The sequence below is a fragment of the Ylistrum balloti genome, unplaced genomic scaffold (assembly GCF_031769215.1).
Source record: "Ylistrum balloti isolate Yb309-2 unplaced genomic scaffold, AGI_CSIRO_Ybal_v1 Utg369772, whole genome shotgun sequence".
In the NCBI taxonomy this organism is placed as follows: domain Eukaryota; kingdom Metazoa; phylum Mollusca; class Bivalvia; order Pectinida; family Pectinidae; genus Ylistrum; species Ylistrum balloti.
In genome coordinates this window covers 3,598,651-3,616,934 of record NW_026781965.1, presented here as the reverse complement: position 1 = coordinate 3,616,934, position 18,284 = coordinate 3,598,651, and the positions used below count along the sequence as shown (strand labels likewise).

The 18,284-nt window shown below is 39.1% G+C and overlaps 1 protein-coding gene across 1 annotated transcript in view; it reads right to left on the bottom strand.

Annotated features, from left to right (window-relative positions):
• LOC132543887 (protein CLEC16A-like) overlaps nucleotides 1-18,284 on the bottom strand; it is a 67,989-nt gene that overhangs the window by 14,550 nt on the left and 35,155 nt on the right. The window contains exons 20-21 of the mRNA XM_060207425.1: nucleotides 12,969-13,011; nucleotides 2,361-2,469 (exon numbers count right to left, since the gene is read on the bottom strand). Coding sequence (XP_060063408.1) covers nucleotides 2,361-2,469; nucleotides 12,969-13,011 — 152 coding nt within the window. The remainder of the gene's footprint in view (nucleotides 1-2,360; nucleotides 2,470-12,968; nucleotides 13,012-18,284) is intronic.

Here is an 18,284-nt window from a genome sequence, read left to right as displayed (position 1 = left end):
TAAGCACACTTATACCAACCATCATCAGTTTCCTGTGTTCCTCAAGTACACTAACACCAACCAGAGTCACAAAGTAAACTTACATCAACTCTCATCAGTTCCTTCAAGTCAGTAATACATTAACCCATATTTAATACTAGAAAACTGTTATCATTGTTGCATATTACATAAATTTCTTACATGTTTATAAATGAATCATTTTCAAAACTGTTTGAGTAACTTGAATAAATCCTCATATATATTATCTATATTTTAAGAACTATGAATTTAAGGAAGTGTACTTAAGAAGAAATCCCTGGAAAACAGATAACACTTCCATGCAATAGTATTGTGTGACCTACTAAACAAGCTGATATAACTCCATAAATTAACAAACATGCATTATATATGATTTATGTAATCGAATCACAGTGCAAAATTGACATTCCTATTGATTTTTAATTTCAAAATAAGATTTTTTATCTTTCATTAAAAACATATACTTTGCTTACAAAACATGCCTTGGCCATTTTTAGATGTAGGTGTTGGATTCATGTTTATGGAAAGACATTACTATACTTAACAAAAAAAAAACAAAGAAATTCACATAGTTCTCCCCTGCAGTACACATTTGCTGTAAGGAAATAATGGAACCTCGGTCAGGTATTACATCAAGAATGATCTCCCTTTGCGACAATATACCCTTAAATCAGCCAAGCGTGACAATGTCATTGTCTGAATTTGTGAGCTTCTTTAGTCCAAATCATGCAGCATGATCAAGCCAAGATGGACTGACCGAGATGCCATGCTCAACGCAAGTTCAGAGGGGTAGAGCCACTGGGATGTTGATGGATGGTCAAAGCCAAAGTGCTGTCGTACGGCGTTTGTCTGCCTGTAAAGACTGTATGACAAGACATGGCGATTCGATTGTTGCATTTGTACAACAGATTCAAGACTGCTGTAGAGACTGCTTCGCATACATTACGTACTCATGGCAGACCAATTAGTGCTCAAACTGTCAGGAACTGCTTGCTTGCCGAGAGAATCATTGCACGTTGACCTCATGTCGGGCCACCTCTGACATCACAGAGGTGGCAAGTGCGTCTTTACCGGATGCGCAGACATGGCCAAAATAGGTTGGGGATGTGTTTGTGGAGAAGTGGGGTTCACTGCTGTTTGTAACGCTCAGACGGAAGAAAAAAGGTATATAGCAGACACGTTGAGTGTTTCATCAAGGCATGTGTGGTTGAACACCATAGATTTGGTGGAGCTTCTGTAATAGTTTGGGGAGACATCTTCTATGGAGTAAAATCCCCCTTAGTGGTCCTGGATCCAAACCTCAATGCCATTCGATACAGAGACCAGATTTTTAAACCACATGTCCTTCCACTTCTCAGACATCATAACCTAATTTTGCAGCAAGACGATGCTCGACTGCATGTTGCCCAAGTCTGTCATGATTTTCTCACGGCAAACAACGTTCTGCCTCTGGAATGTCATCCATATAGCCCCCACATTTCTCCCATTGAGCATCTGTGGGAAGAGCTGGGCTAGAGTATTAGGAAACGTCAAAACCCCTAACAAATCAAGTCCAGTTAATCTCAGCATTAACATAAGAATGGAAAAACATTCACTTAAGGTGAATTAATTCTCATGAATTCAATGCATAGGAGAATCCGTGCAGGGGTTTGTGCAATAGATGCCCACACCAGCTACTGAAGTGTCATTTGGTTTTTCATGGTTTTCCCACTCTGACTAACTACTGATGACACAAGTGATGTCACACAGACTTTTCTTCTACATTGATATAATTTTTTTGTACAAATTTCCCAAAATATCATAGGCTATTAATTAATATAAATTTACGTCTGTTTTTGTTGAGTAGATAAATATATGTGTAAACAGACCAATGACTAAAGGGAGCTGTGGCATCACAATCACCACAGGGCTTATTGGAATACAAATGATAGTAATGGTGAAATAATCATTGATGTGTGTAAACCATGAATATGACATGATCGTTCACAATAAGTTATGATAGTAGCTTTGATATTTGAAAGAATAAACAAACAAATGCTATGGAAAATTAGTTCTTCTGGGAAAACCGAATTAAACTACAAATAATTACCATCTAACAATTTCTGTTAGAAACAAGTTAGTTTGGTGCATGAGGGTTTAGACATCCAAAAAAAAGGTGCCAACTGTTAATGTCATGTCCCACTTATTTTATCTTATTTTCCTGTCACACATTAAACATGATATTAAGTGGCTTCCACTGCAATAATTGATATACATAAGGAACATTTATCAATAATTTCTTTGAATAATGAACAGGATGAGAAATTCTAGAAGTAATTCTGAAGAAAATTGAACTAACTTACCTGAAGAAATCCCACAAATCTGACCACGCCCCAACCCAGTCGCTTGGTGTCCGGTTCTACCAGTATCATCTGGACACTGTCAATCACCAAAAAACGTCTCTCTTGTTTCCTAGCAATGTAAAAGATAAGCGGATTATTAACCATCAAGATCACAAAGCTACTACAGGGATGTTCCAACTGTCAATGTCAATACAGGGCTCTCCTAACTGCCAATACAAGGGTAATCCAACTGTTCATATTGGGTTCTTCCAAATGACAATATGGGGATGTTGCAACTGTCAGTACAGTGATGTTCCCAATGTCAATACAGAGATATTCCAACTGTCAATAAAGGGATGTTCCCAATGTCAATACAGAGATATTTCAACTGTCAATAAAGGGATGTTCCCAATGTCAATACAGGGTTCTTCCAACTGTCAATAAAGGGATGTTCCCAATGTCAATACAGGGCTCTTCCAACTGTCCATACAGTGATGTTCCCAATGTCAATATAGGGCTCTTCCCACTGTCAATAAAGGAATGCTCCCAATGTCAATACAGGGTTCTTCCAACTGTCCATACAGTGATGTTCCCAATGTCAATACAGGGCTCTTCCAACTGTCAATAAAGGGATGTTCCCAATGTCAATACAGAGATATTTCAACTGTCAATAAAGGGATGTTCCCAATGTCAATACATTGAAAGTGTGATGATCTATATGTCAATACTAGGACATTAATATTGTCAGTACAGTGATGTTCCCAATGTCAATACAGAGATATTCCAACTGTCAATAAAGGGATGTTCCCAATGTCAATACAGAGATATTTCAACTGTCAATAAAGGGATGTTCCCAATGTCAATACAAGGCTCTTCCAACTGTCAATAAAGGGATGTTCCCAATGTCAATACAGGGTTCTTCCAACTGTCCATACAGTGATGTTCCAAATGTCAATACAGGGCTCTTCCAACTGTCAATAAAGGAATGTTCCCAATGTCAATACAGGGTTCTTCCAACTGTCCATACAGTGATGTTCCCAATGTCAATACAGGGCTCTTCCAACTGTCAATAAAGGGATGTTCCCAATGTCAATACAGAGATATTTCAACTGTCAATAAAGGGATGTTCCCAATGTCAATACATTGAAAGTGTGATGATCTATATGTCAATACTAGGACATTAATATTGTCAGTACAGAGATGTTCCCATTGTCAATATCGGTATGTTCAAATTAGTAATACAGTAATATTGTCAATATCAAAATGTTTCAATTTTTAATATGATTGTTTTTTTTCTGTCTCTTTTATGGTCAACATTAGGTTGTTCCAATGTGTTTACTGTGACTTTTCAACTGTCAATACACTGTCATCAATATAGAAATGTTTCAAATTGTTACTACAGGGATATCCTCATTATCAATAAAATGGTGTTTTAATCAATACAGAGATGTTCCTATTGACAAAACTGGGCCACTTGGACAGGTCAAAGTTGTTACAACTGTCACGCTAGAATACTGGTATAATCTTTCTTAAGTATTTTTTTTCTGTCAAGCTGGTTTGACACAGCAACAGATATATGAATCTGTAAATCCCTGTAATAATTTGTTTGCAACAATATCTCAGAGTCAATCTTAGAATCATCTTCAGTGCATCAACAGTAATTTAAAACAATGGTTTTCTGTTTGTTGCAATAACAGTTATTTGACTCTGCAAAACAATAATTAACACAGTTCTATTTCATTTTTAACATTTCATTTCTACATGAAATAACTTTTTCCTCCACTTGATTTATCAATGTCTTGCGAAACTTCCAAACAATTGTACATCATGTGATTAAACCAATCAGTACCCTGAACATTAATTTGTACTTAGGCTTAACTTTGTTCAATGTAAAATTATTCTGATGACGGAAGGCCTAGCCATCTGAAACATGTCAACATACCTAAATCTAAACAACTACAGAACCCTTGGTGTTGACTCTCCATCGTTATTCTACTAGGTATTTGAACAGTTAATCATGTAATGATAAGCTCTACAAATAAAAGAATTCCAAATCACATAAGGACTAATATCTTCTGGTGACAAGTCTCTAAATTACATCAGGTCTAGGCTGTTCTTGCCATGTGTCTCTAAATCACATAATGTCTATGCTGTTCTTGCCATGTGTCTCTAAATCACACAAGGTCTATGCTGTTCTTGCCATGTGTCTCTAAATCACATAAGGTCTATTCTGTTCTTGTGGTATGTCTCTAAATCACATAAGGTCTACTCTGTTCTTGTGGTATGTCTCTAAATCACATAAGGTCTACTCTGTTCTTGTGATATGTCTCTAAATCACATAAGGTCTACTCTGTTCTTGTGATATGTCTCTAAATCACATGAGGTCTATTCTGTTCTGGTGACAAGTATCTAAATCACATAAGGTCTATTCTGTTCTTGTGGTATGTCTCTAAATCACATAAGGTCTATGCTGTTCTTGTATTCAGTCTCTAAAATACATAAGGTCTATGCTGTTCTTGCCATATGTCTCTAAATCACATAAGGTCTATTCTGTTCTTGTGGTATGTCTCTAAATCACATGAGGTCTATTCTGTTCTGGTGACAAGTATCTAAATCACATAAGGTCTATTCTGTTCTTGTGGTATGTCTCTAAATCACATAAGGTCTATGCTGTTCTTGTATTCAGTCTCTAAAATACATAAGGTCTATGCTGTTCTTGCCATATGTCTCTAAATCACATAAGGTCTATTCTGTTCTTGTGGTATGTCTCTAAATCACATGAGGTCTATTCTGTTCTGGTGACAAGTATCTAAATCACATAAGGTCTATTCTGTTCTTGTGGTATGTCTCTAAATCACATAAGGTCTATGCTGTTCTTGTATTCAGTCTCTAAAATACATAAGGTCTATGCTGTTCTTGCCATATGTCTCTAAATCACATAAGGTCTATTCTGTTCTTGTGGTATGTCTCTAAATCACATGAGGTCTATGCTGTTCTGGTGACAAGTCTCTAAATCACATAAGGTCTACTCTGTTCTTGTGGTATGTCTCTAAATCACATAAGGTCTATGCTGTTCTTGTGATATGTCTCTAAATCACATAAGGTCTATGCTGTTCTTGTGATATGTCTCTAAATCACATAAGGTCTACTCTGTTCTTGTGATATGTCTCTAAATCACATAAGGTCTACTCTGTTCTTGTGATATGTCTCTAAATCACATAAGGTCTACTCTGTTCTTGTGGTATGTCTCTAAATCACATAAGGTCTACTCTGTTCTTGCGATATGCTTCTAAATCATATAAGGTCTACTCTGTTCTTGTGGTATGTCTCTAAATCACATAAGGTCTACTCTGTTCTTGTGATATGTCTCTAAATCACATAAGGTCTACTCTGTTCTTGCGATATGCTTCTAAATCACATAAGGTCTACTCTGTTCTTGTGGTATGTCTCTAAATCACATAAGGTCTACTCTGTTCTTGTGGTATGTCTCTAAATCACATAAGGTCTACTCTGTTCTTGTGATATGTCTCTAAATCACATAAGGTCTACTCTGTTCTTGTGATATGTCTCTAAATCACATAAGGTCTACTCTGTTCTTGCGATATGCTTCTAAATCACATAAGGTATGTGATATGTCTCTAAATCACATAAGGTCTACTCACATGTTCTTGTGATATGTCTCTAAATCACATAAGGTCTACTCTGTTCTTGCGATATGCTTCTAAATCACATAAGGTCTACTCTGTTCTTGTGGTATGTCTCTAAATCACACAAGGTCTATGCTGTTCTTGTGATATGTCTCTAAATCACATAAGGTCTATTCTGTTCTTGTGGTATGTCTCTAAATCACATAAGGTCTACTCTGTTCTTGTGATATGTCTCTAAATCACATAAGGTCTACTCTGTTCTTGTGATATGTCTCTAAATCACATAAGGACTATTTTGTTCTAGTAATAAGCTTCTAAATCATATAACTTGAGAGGAGACAGCAGTTGATGTAATGAAAGTGTTACTGTCAAATGCAATATTTAAATAGAAGTCAAACTTCAACTGACATCCCCCAAATTACAACTTTTAAATCAAAACAGGATTTCCAAGTATATTGTGTAAAAAGTCTACCATTAAGTGTACAGATACTTCCATTTGATTCCAAGGAATCCAGGAACAGGTCAAGTATTCATTCAAGTAAGTCATCCTGTTATACTCCAGAAAATTTCCAAGGACTTTTTTGGCTCTGTACAATTCCAGGAACGGGTCAAGTATTCACTGACATAGGTCTTCCTTATATACTCTGTAAATATTCCGTTTGATCTAGTGATTTCTATCTGTCTCATTCCAAGTACCAGTTTCCACAATATTCCAGGAACTTGCCAACTATTTATTCACAATTATTGCAAGCTAAGGCTCCTCTGATTCCAGGAACTTGTCACCATACTGATGTCTAATTCTATGAACTGGTGTTGCTATGGTGTCTGACTATATTTATAGTGCTCTGCCTCTGCGACACTGTCCCTCATTCACTGTCCTCAGCAGCCATGAACATATTTATGTGTTGTGTTGAGTTTTGATAATCAAATCTGTATTTATGTTTGCTCAGTTAAGTATGAATAGTAATGTTACTAATAAAATGTTTACATTGAACATGAAGTGATCTCAAACTGGTCTAGATGCCTGATGATATATAATAGTTACTGCTGCTGCTGAGCTGATGTCCTATATCAGAGAAATATCAAGGACCAAATTGATCACTGAGCAGAAATCTGACACAGATCACTGAGCAGAAATCTGACACAGATCACTGAGCAGAAATCTGACACAGATCACTGTGGATCACTGAGGAGAAATCTGACACAGATCACTGTGGATCACTGAGGAGAAATCTGACACAGATCACTGTGGATCACTGAGGAGAAATCTGACACAGATCACTGTGGATCACTGAGGAGAAATCTGACACAGATCACTGTGGATCACTGAGGAGAAATCTGACACAGATCACTGTGGATCACTGAGGAGAAATCTGACACAGATCACTGTGGATCACTGAGCAGAAATCTGACACAGATCACTGTGGATCACTGAGGAGAAATCTGACACAGATCACTGTGGATCACTGAGGAGAAATCTGACACAGATCACTGTGGATCACTGAGCAGAAATCTGACACAGATCACTGTGGATCACTGAGGAGAAATCTGACACAGATCACTGTGGATCACTGAGGAGAAATCTGACACAGATCACTGTGGAGACATCTGACACAGATCACTGTGGAGAAATCTGACACAGATCACTGTGGAGAAATCTGACACAGATTACTGTGGATCACTGAGCAGAAATCTGACACAGATCACTGTGGAGACATCTGACACAGATCACTGTGGAGAAATCTGACACAGATCACTGTGGAGAAATCTGACACAGATTACTGTGGATCACTGAGGAGAAATCTGACACAGATCACTGTGGATCACTGAGGAGAAATCTGACACAGATCACTGTGGAGACATCTGACACAGATCACTGTGGATCACTGAGCAGAAATCTGACACAGATCACTGTGGAGACATCTGACACAGATCACTGTGGAGAAATCTGACACAGATCACTGTGGAGAAATCTGACACAGATTACTGTGGATCACTGAGGAGAAATCTGACACAGATCACTGTGGATCACTGAGGAGAAATCTGACACAGATCACTGTGGAGACATCTGACACAGATCACTGTGGAGACATCTGACACAGATCACTGAGCAGAAATCTGACACAGATCACTGAGCAGAAATCTGACACAGATCACTGTGGATCACTGAGGAGAAATCTGACACAGATCACTGTGGATCACTGAGCAGAAATCTGACACAGATCACTGAGCAGAAATCTGACACAGATCACTGTGGATCACTGAGGAGAAATCTGACACAGATCACTGTGGAGACATCTGACACAGATCACTGTGAGTCACTGAGGAGAAATCTGACACAGATCACTGTGGATCACTGAGGAGAAATCTGACACAGATCACTGAGCAGAAATCTGACACAGATCACTGTGGAGACATCTGACACAGATCACTGAGCAGAAATCTGACACAGATCACTGTGGATCACTGAGCAGAAATCTGACACAGATCACTGTGGATCACTGAGGAGAAATCTGACACAGATCACTGTGGATCACTGAGGAGAAATCTGACACAGTTCACTGTGGAGACATCTGACACAGATCACTGTGGAGAAATCTGACACAGATCACTGAGGAGAAATCTGACACAGATCACTGTGGATCACTGAGCAGAAATCTGACACAGATCACTGTGCAGCAATATGACACAGATCACTGAGCAGAAATCTGACACAGATCACTGTGGATCACTGAGGAGAAATCTGACACAGATCACTGTGGAGACATCTGACACAGATCACTGTGGAGAAATCTGACACAGATCACTGTGGAGAAATCTGACACAGATTACTGTGGATCACTGAGGAGAAATCTGACACAGATCACTGTGGATCACTGAGGAGAAATCTGACACAGATCACTGTGGAGACATCTGACACAGATCACTGTGGAGACATCTGACACAGATCACTGTGGAGAAATCTGACACAGATCACTGTGCAGCAATATGACACAGATCACTGTGGAGAAATATGACATAGATCACTGTGGAGAAATCTGACACAGATCACTGTGGAGAAATATGACACAGATCACTGTGGAGAAATATGACACAGATCACTGTGGAGAAATCTGATACAGATCACTGTACAGCAATATGACACAGATCACTGTGGAGAAATATGACACAGATCACTGTGCAGCAATATGACACAGATCACTGTGCAGCAATATGACAATGATTGCTGTGGAGATAGCTGACACAGATCACTGTGCAGCAATATGACACAGATCACTGAGCAGAAATCTGACACAGATCACTGTGGATCACTGAGGAGAAATCTGACACAGATCACTGTGGAGACATCTGACACAGATCACTGTGGATCACTGAGCAGAAATCTGACACAGATCACTGTGGATCACTGAGGAGAATTCTTCCACAGTTCACTGTGGAGAAATCTGACACAGATTACTGTGGATCACTGAGGAGAAATCTGACACAGATCACTGTGGATCACTGAGGAGAAATCTGACACAGATCACTGTGGAGACATCTGACACAGATCACTGTGGAGACATCTGACACAGATCACTGAGCAGAAATCTGACACAGATCACTGAGCAGAAATCTGACACAGATCACTGTGGATCACTGAGGAGAAATCTGACACAGATCACTGTGGATCACTGAGCAGAAATCTGACACAGATCACTGAGCAGAAATCTGACACAGATCACTGTGGATCACTGAGGAGAAATCTGACACAGATCACTGTGGAGACATCTGACACAGATCACTGTGAGTCACTGAGGAGAAATCTGACACAGATCACTGTGGATCACTGAGGAGAAATCTGACACAGATCACTGAGCAGAAATCTGACACAGATCACTGTGGAGACATCTGACACAGATCACTGAGCAGAAATCTGACACAGATCACTGTGGATCACTGAGCAGAAATCTGACACAGATCACTGTGGATCACTGAGGAGAAATCTGACACAGATCACTGTGGATCACTGAGGAGAAATCTGACACAGATCACTGTGGAGACATCTGACACAGATCACTGTGGAGAAATCTGACACAGATCACTGAGGAGAAATCTGACACAGATCACTGTGGATCACTGAGCAGAAATCTGACACAGATCACTGTGCAGCAATATGACACAGATCACTGAGCAGAAATCTGACACAGATCACTGTGGATCACTGAGGAGAAATCTGACACAGATCACTGTGGAGACATCTGACACAGATCACTGTGGAGAAATCTGACACAGATCACTGTGGAGAAATCTGACACAGATTACTGTGGATCACTGAGGAGAAATCTGACACAGATCACTGTGGATCACTGAGGAGAAATCTGACACAGATCACTGTGGAGACATCTGACACAGATCACTGTGGAGAAATATGACACAGATCACTGTGGAGAAATATGACACAGGTCACTGTGGAGAAATCTGATACAGATCACTGTACAGCAATATGACACAGATCACTGTGGAGAAATATGACACAGATCACTGTGCAGCAATATGACACAGATCACTGTGCAGCAATATGACAATGATTGCTGTGGAGATAGCTGACACAGATCACTGTGCAGCAATATGACACAGATCACTGAGCAGAAATCTGACACAGATCACTGTGGATCACTGAGGAGAAATCTGACACAGATCACTGTGGAGACATCTGACACAGATCACTGTGGAGAAATCTGACACAGATCACTGTGGAGAAATCTGACACAGATCACTGTGGAGAAATCTGACACAGATTACTGTGGATCACTGAGGAGAAATCTGACACAGATCACTGTGGATCACTGAGGAGAAATCTGACACAGATCACTGTGGAGACATCTGACACAGATCACTGAGGAGAAATATGACACAGATCACTGTGCAGCAATATGACACAGATCACTGAGCAGAAATCTGACACAGATCACTGTGGATCACTGAGGAGAAATCTGACACAGATCACTGTGGAGACATCTGACACAGATCACTGTGGAGAAATCTGACACAGATCACTGTGGAGAAATCTGACACAGATTACTGTGGATCACTGAGGAGAAATCTGACACAGATCACTGTGGATCACTGAGGAGAAATCTCAGACACTGATCTCTGTGGAGACGTCTGCACATGATCACTGTGGATAAGTCTTACTCTGATCACTGAGGAGAAATCTGACACAGATCACTGTGCAGCAATATGACACAGATCACTGTGGAGAAATATGACATAGATCACTGTGGAGAAATCTGACACAGATCACTGTGGAGAAATATGACACAGATCACTGTGGAGAAATATGACACAGATCACTGTGGAGAAATCTGATACAGATCACTGTACAGCAATATGACACAGATCACTGTGGAGAAATATGACACAGATCACTGTGCAGCAATATGACACAGATCACTGTGCAGCAATATGACAATGATTGCTGTGGAGATAGCTGACACAGATCACTGTGCAGCAATATGACACAGATCACTGAGCAGAAATCTGACACAGATCACTGTGGATCACTGAGGAGAAATCTGACACAGATCACTGTGGAGACATCTGACACAGATCACTGTGGAGACATCTGACACAGATCACTGTGGAGAAATCTGACACAGATCACTGTGGAGAAATATGACACAGATCACTGTGGAGAAATCTGATACAGATCACTGTACAGCAATATGACACAGATCACTGTGGAGAAATATGACACAGATCACTGTGCAGCAATATGACACAGATCACTGTGCAGCAATATGACAATGATTGCTGTGGAGATAGCTGACACAGATCACTGTGCAGCAATATGACACAGATCACTGAGCAGAAATCTGACACAGATCACTGTGGATCACTGAGGAGAAATCTGACACAGATCACTGTGGAGACATCTGACACAGATCACTGTGGAGACATCTGACACAGATCACTGTGGAGAAATCTGACACAGATCACTGTACAGCAATATGACACAGATCACTGTGGAGAAATATGACACAGATCACTGTGGAGAAATCTGACACAGATCACTGTGGAGAAATCTGACACAGATTACTGTGCAGCAATATGACACAGATCACTGTGGAGAAATATGACACAGATCACTGTGCAGCAATATGACACAGATCACTGTGCAGCAATATGACAATGATTGCTGTGGAGATAGCTGACACAGATCACTGTGCAGCAATATGACACAGATCACTGTGGAGAAATATGACACAGATCACTGTGGAGAAATCTGACACAGATCACTGTGCAGCAATATGACAATGATTGCTGTGGAGATAGCTGACACAGATCACTGTACAGCAATATGACACAGATCACTGTGGAGAAATATGACACAGATCACTGTGCAGCAATATAACACAGATCACTGTGGAGAAATATGACACAGATCACTGTGCAGCAATATGACACAGATCACTGTGCAGCAATATGACACAGATCACTGTGGAGAAATATGACACAGATCACTGTGGAGAAATCTGACACAGATCACTGTGCAGCAATATGACACAGATCACTGTGGAGAAATATGACACAGATCACTGTGCAGCAATATGACAATGATTGCTGTGGAGATAGCTGACACAGATCACTGTACAGCAATATGACATAGATCACTGTTGAGAAATCTGACACAGATCACTGTACAGCAATATGACACAGATCACTGTTGAGAAATATGACACAGATCACTGTACAGCAATATGACACAGATCACTGTGGAGAAATCTGACACAGATCACTGTACAGCAATATGACACAGATCACTGTACAGCAATATGACACAGATCACTGTGGAGAAATATGACACAGATCACTGTGCAGCAATATGACAATGATTGCTGTGGAGATATCTGACAATGACCAGTGTGAAGAAGCAGGTAAAAGATGACATTTGTTCTGCAGAAGACCCATAATTACTGATACAGAAACATGAAGGACATACCTTTCCTTCGTCACGATAGTACAGGCAATCAGGTCACTGTTATCTGTAACAAAAACAATAATGATTAAAAGCATACACATACAGTTTGATTGTTCACCTATCCTTCATTGTACTTTCTATTTGTCATTTCTTAACACATTTAGCATTTGCAAACATAATCAAACATGAGGCCCATATGGCCTGTATCACTCTCCTCGTACAGTTTTCTGAAATTGCTTCATTTGATGTAAAGAATAAATATTTGAAATATTTTCATCTTTCTTCCCTATTGGACCACGCCTCTCTGGGGGATCAGATTCATCATTTATACAGAACTATGTTCTTTTCATGTACAGATGATTCATATCAAATTAAGACAAGATTAAATCATTTCAACATAAGAAGGATTTTAAAGAATTTGCTCTATGTCTGCTATTGTGCCTTCCCACCCCAGATAACAAAACCCACTGTTTCTACAAAACTGATTTTCACCCAAGGATGCTTCAGATCAAATCTGGGCAAAATTCAATATTACCTACAGGAGAAGTAGGATTTAGGATTTTGAAGATTTTGGATTATTTCCTTTATTGCCCATTCTCCCTCATAACCACAAGTGGCTGAGATTTATCATTCATACAATATAGATTCCTTTTCACCCAAGGATACTTCAGATCAAATTTTGGCAAAATATGACTATTCCTACAGGAGGGGTAAGATTTTAAAGAATTTGCTCTATCTGCTGCATTGGGTCCTGCCACTGCATGTTACAAGGTCAGAAACCCACTGTTTATAAAAATTGATTCTGTTACACCTTCAGACCAAATTTTGGCAAAATCCCAATTATTCCTACAGGATGAGTAGGATTTTAAAGGATTTCTTTATTTACCCCATGGGGCCCTTCCCATCCCACTCTAGGGGGAAAAGACACACCATTTATACCAGATTCATCTTCACTCAAGGATGCTTCGGACAAAAGTTGGCAAAAATCCACTCTGTCGTTCATGACAAGTAATGATTTTGAAATGGATGGACAAGCCAGATGAGCTTAAAGTTAACACATCATTTCCACCATAGCAAATGTTAGACAATATCAAATCTTTATATTTTAATTGATGAAAGGTGAATCCTGGACACCTTTTGTGCTTTATAAACTGAGAATTTTTTTTTCCACATTTGTACAAATCGTATTATCTCTCACAACTGTTAGATACAAGCTATCGTGATTTTTACAAGAGGCCCAGAGGGCCTGTATCGCTCACCTGGATCTTTATGACCAACAGTACTATATCTGTGCATATGTTACACAGTAGATGCTCAAAGCAATATGACTATAATCACCATGAAAAAGGGCTAGACCAAATTTTGCAACTCTCAGTACTCAAGGTGATTACATCCAGAAAGTTAGACTCATCCTTTATTATTGATCAGATAGTGTGACTAGCGTTATTAAGTTTACCAGACCACCTGTTAAGCTCTGTTAAAACTTTACCAGACCACCTGTTAAGCTCTGTTAAAACTTTACCAGACCACCTGTTAAGTCCTGTTAAAACTTTACCAGACCACCTGTTAAGTCCTGTTAAAACTTTACCAGACCACCTGTTAAGCTCTGTTAAAACTTTACCAGACCACCTGTTAAGCCCTATTAAAACTTTACCAGACCATCTGTTAAGCCCTGTTAAAACTTTACCAGACCACATGTTAAACCCTTTTAAAATTTTACCAGACCATCTGTTAAGTCCATTAACCTTTACCTGACCATCTGTTAAGCTCTGTTAAAACTTTACCAGACCACCTGTTAAGTCCTGTTAAAACTTTACCAGACCACCTGTTAAGCTCTGTTAAAACTTTACCAGACCACCTGTTAAGCCCTGTTAAGTCCTGTTAAAACTTTACCAGACAATCTGTTAAGTCCTATTAAAGCTTTTCCAGACCATCTGTTAAGCTCTGTTAAAAAATTACCAGACCATCCGTTAAGCCCTGTTAAAACTTTACCAGACCACCTGTTAAGCCCTATTAAAACTTTACCAGACCATCTGTTAAGCCCTGTTAAAACTTTACCAGACCACATGTTAAACCCTTTTAAAATTTTACCAGACCATCTGTTAAGTCCAGCAAACCTTAACCTGACCATCTGTTAAGCTCTGTTAAAACTTTACCAGACCACATGTTAAGCCCTGTTAAAATTTTACCAGACCACCTGTTAAGTCCAGTAAAAACTTTACCTGACCATCTGTTAAGCCCTGTTAAAACTTTACCAGACCACATGTTAAGCCCTGTTAAAATTTTACCAGACTACCTGTTAAGTCCTGTTAAAACTTTACCTGACCATAACCTTAAAGGCAATTAATGATGATATGTTTAAACAAAGCTGACAGCATCCAACCACATTGATCTGAACTCATTAATGGTCATGTTTTTAATTCAGTGCTGTCATTTGAACCTTTGATACATTGACCCCTGTGATTATGAGGGTAGATTTACCAAAATTATCAGATAACTTAGGCTTTGTTTGTGGGAATTAGTATTAAGTTTAACTCATGCAAAGAAGCAACTGGTAAGAAAAGGATATCACCTTTATATAGCAAGTCCATGTTATTAAAATCAGCATATTATAGTGTATTGGGTCTCTTCGATGTTAAACTGGTGGTATATTGATTGGACAGGAGACCTTTCAAGTTGATCAAGATAAAAGAATCTTTAATTTGCTTTATATATACGCCTGGATCAAACGTGTCTTTCATATCAATGTAAATTTACGTAATAACTCTGTTGGTTTATAATTGATAACAAAATTATTTAAGTTCAAAGAATTCTACATGTTTTACAGTAAGTAATCAGCTGATCTCATGCTAAGCATTTAAATACCAAGCAGATGTCTATGATAATAGTATTCTTCCCTACTACGCCTGGTTAAGTACCAAATCACATGTACAGAATGGCACAGAAACCTCATACAAGGAAGGTTATAAATAGAATGGATTTCCTTGGACTCTAAAAATAGAACATGTAAAATGATGATATAGTTCTCTCCAGATTTTACCAATTACTGCCAAAAATGAAAGATTTCTATTGTAATATATTAATATAATGTTTTTCAAAATCAAACTATCAAAAACAGCCTGTTTGATTAATTTCCTTAATACCTATTAGGTATATATACAACCATGATAGAGCAATGAAATGTAAATTTACATTGTCCTGAAGAAGTAGGCCATGAAATCAATACCACTACCACCCCCTACCCCACCCCACCCATCCCAACCTCTCCTTCCATGAAATAATAAAATCAATACCACTACCACCCCCTACCCTCCATCCCCACCTCTCCTTCCATGAAATCATGAAATCAATAAGCATGAGCAGGCCATTAAATCAACATCCCAATCACCCTTACACTAGACTGAATGTACAGGCCATTAAATCAACATCCCAATCACCCTTACACTAGACTGATTAAGGAGGCCATTAAATCAACATCCCAATCACCCTTACACTAGACTGAATGTACAGGCCATTAAATCAACATCCCAATCACCCTTTCACTAGACTGATTAAGTAGGCCATTAAATCAACATCCCAATCACCCTTACACTAGACTGAATGTACAGGCCATTAAATCAACATCCCAATCACCCTTACACTAGACTGAATGTACAGGCCATTAAATCAACATCCCAATCACTCTTACACTGGACTGAATGTACAGGCCATTAAATCAACATCCCAATCACCCTTACACTAGACTGAATGTACAGGCCATTAAATCAACAATCCCAATCACCTATACACTGGACTGAATGTACAGGCCATTAAATCAACATCCCAATCACCCTTACACTGGACTGAATGTACAGGCCATTAAATCAACAATCCCAATCACCCTTACACTAGACTGAATGTACAGGCCATTAAATCAACATCCCAATCACCCTTACACTAGACTGAATGTACAGGCCATTAAATCAACATCCCAATCACCCTTACACTAGACTGAATGTACAGGCCATTAAATCAACAATCCCAATCACCTATACACTGGACTGAATGTACAGGCCATTAAATCAACATCCCAATCACCCTTACACTGGACTGAATGTACAGGCCATTAAATCAACAATCCCAATCACCCTTACACTAGACTGAATGTACAGGCCATTAAATCAACATCCCAATCACCCTTACACTGGACTGAATGTACAGGCCATTAAACGAACATCCCAATCACCCTTACACTAGACTGAATGTACAGCCCATTAAATCAACATCCCAATCACCCTTACACTAGACTGATTAAGTAGGCCATTAAATCAACATCCCAATCACCTTTACACTTGACTGAATGTGCAGGCCATTAAACTAACATCCCAATCACCCTAACACTGAACTGCTGATAATCACCGTCCATTAAAACAATATCAATAATAAATCACTTAACACAATAATGAAGGAGAAGGTCCTTAAATCCATACCCCTATCCCCTCTGCTAAAACTGTGCTGCAGGAGACCATTAATTTGATACCCTTAACCCCTTTGCTAACACTGTAATATTGAAGCCCATTAAATTGATACCCTTACCCAGTCTGCTAACACTGCTAACCCCTATCCTCCTCTTACACCTCTATCTCTTTTGCTATCATACTGAAGTAAGTCATGGAAGAAATATGCCTATCCTCCTTATACTTAAGTAAAGGTATAGGCCATTAAATGGATACCCCTTGCCCAAACTAACACTGTACAGAAGGAGTAGTCATCATAACCAGACCCCTCCATCTTTCTCACATGGGGCTGCTTAGTTGGTGAAGTGTTTGCCTACGCTATCTCATATGAATAAAAGAGGTACATGGTTTGATGTTCCCTACCTCTGGTGGTTTGTAATCATAAAAAAACATGAGGAGCCGAGAGGTCTATACTGTCACAGTAATGTCCTTGGGCAAGAAAGTTTACCCCAATAGCAAGATGTCATTCACTTTTTTTACACTTTGAAGACAAGAAGTTCTAGGGCCTTGACCAAGAAAGATGTATAAAAACTGTTGTATTTGTTGTTGAAACATGTTAAAGAAGCACAGCATACCATCAAACTGCCATCCCATATCAATAATTCAAACCAAGTCTGAATTGTCTCTTCCTATATCAACTTTAGTACAAATTACCCACTCACAAGCTGGGAAATGTAAGACCATGTGGCCAGGAAACTCACAAGACCATTCCATGATGAGTATTTGATTCTATCATATCTGAGGATCTTGAGAATTCAGTTATTTCATAGTTTTGGATTTAGGTTCTTTATCTCGGATGATCGGACAGACTGAAATGTGCCTCTGAGAGGAAGGCTGAATA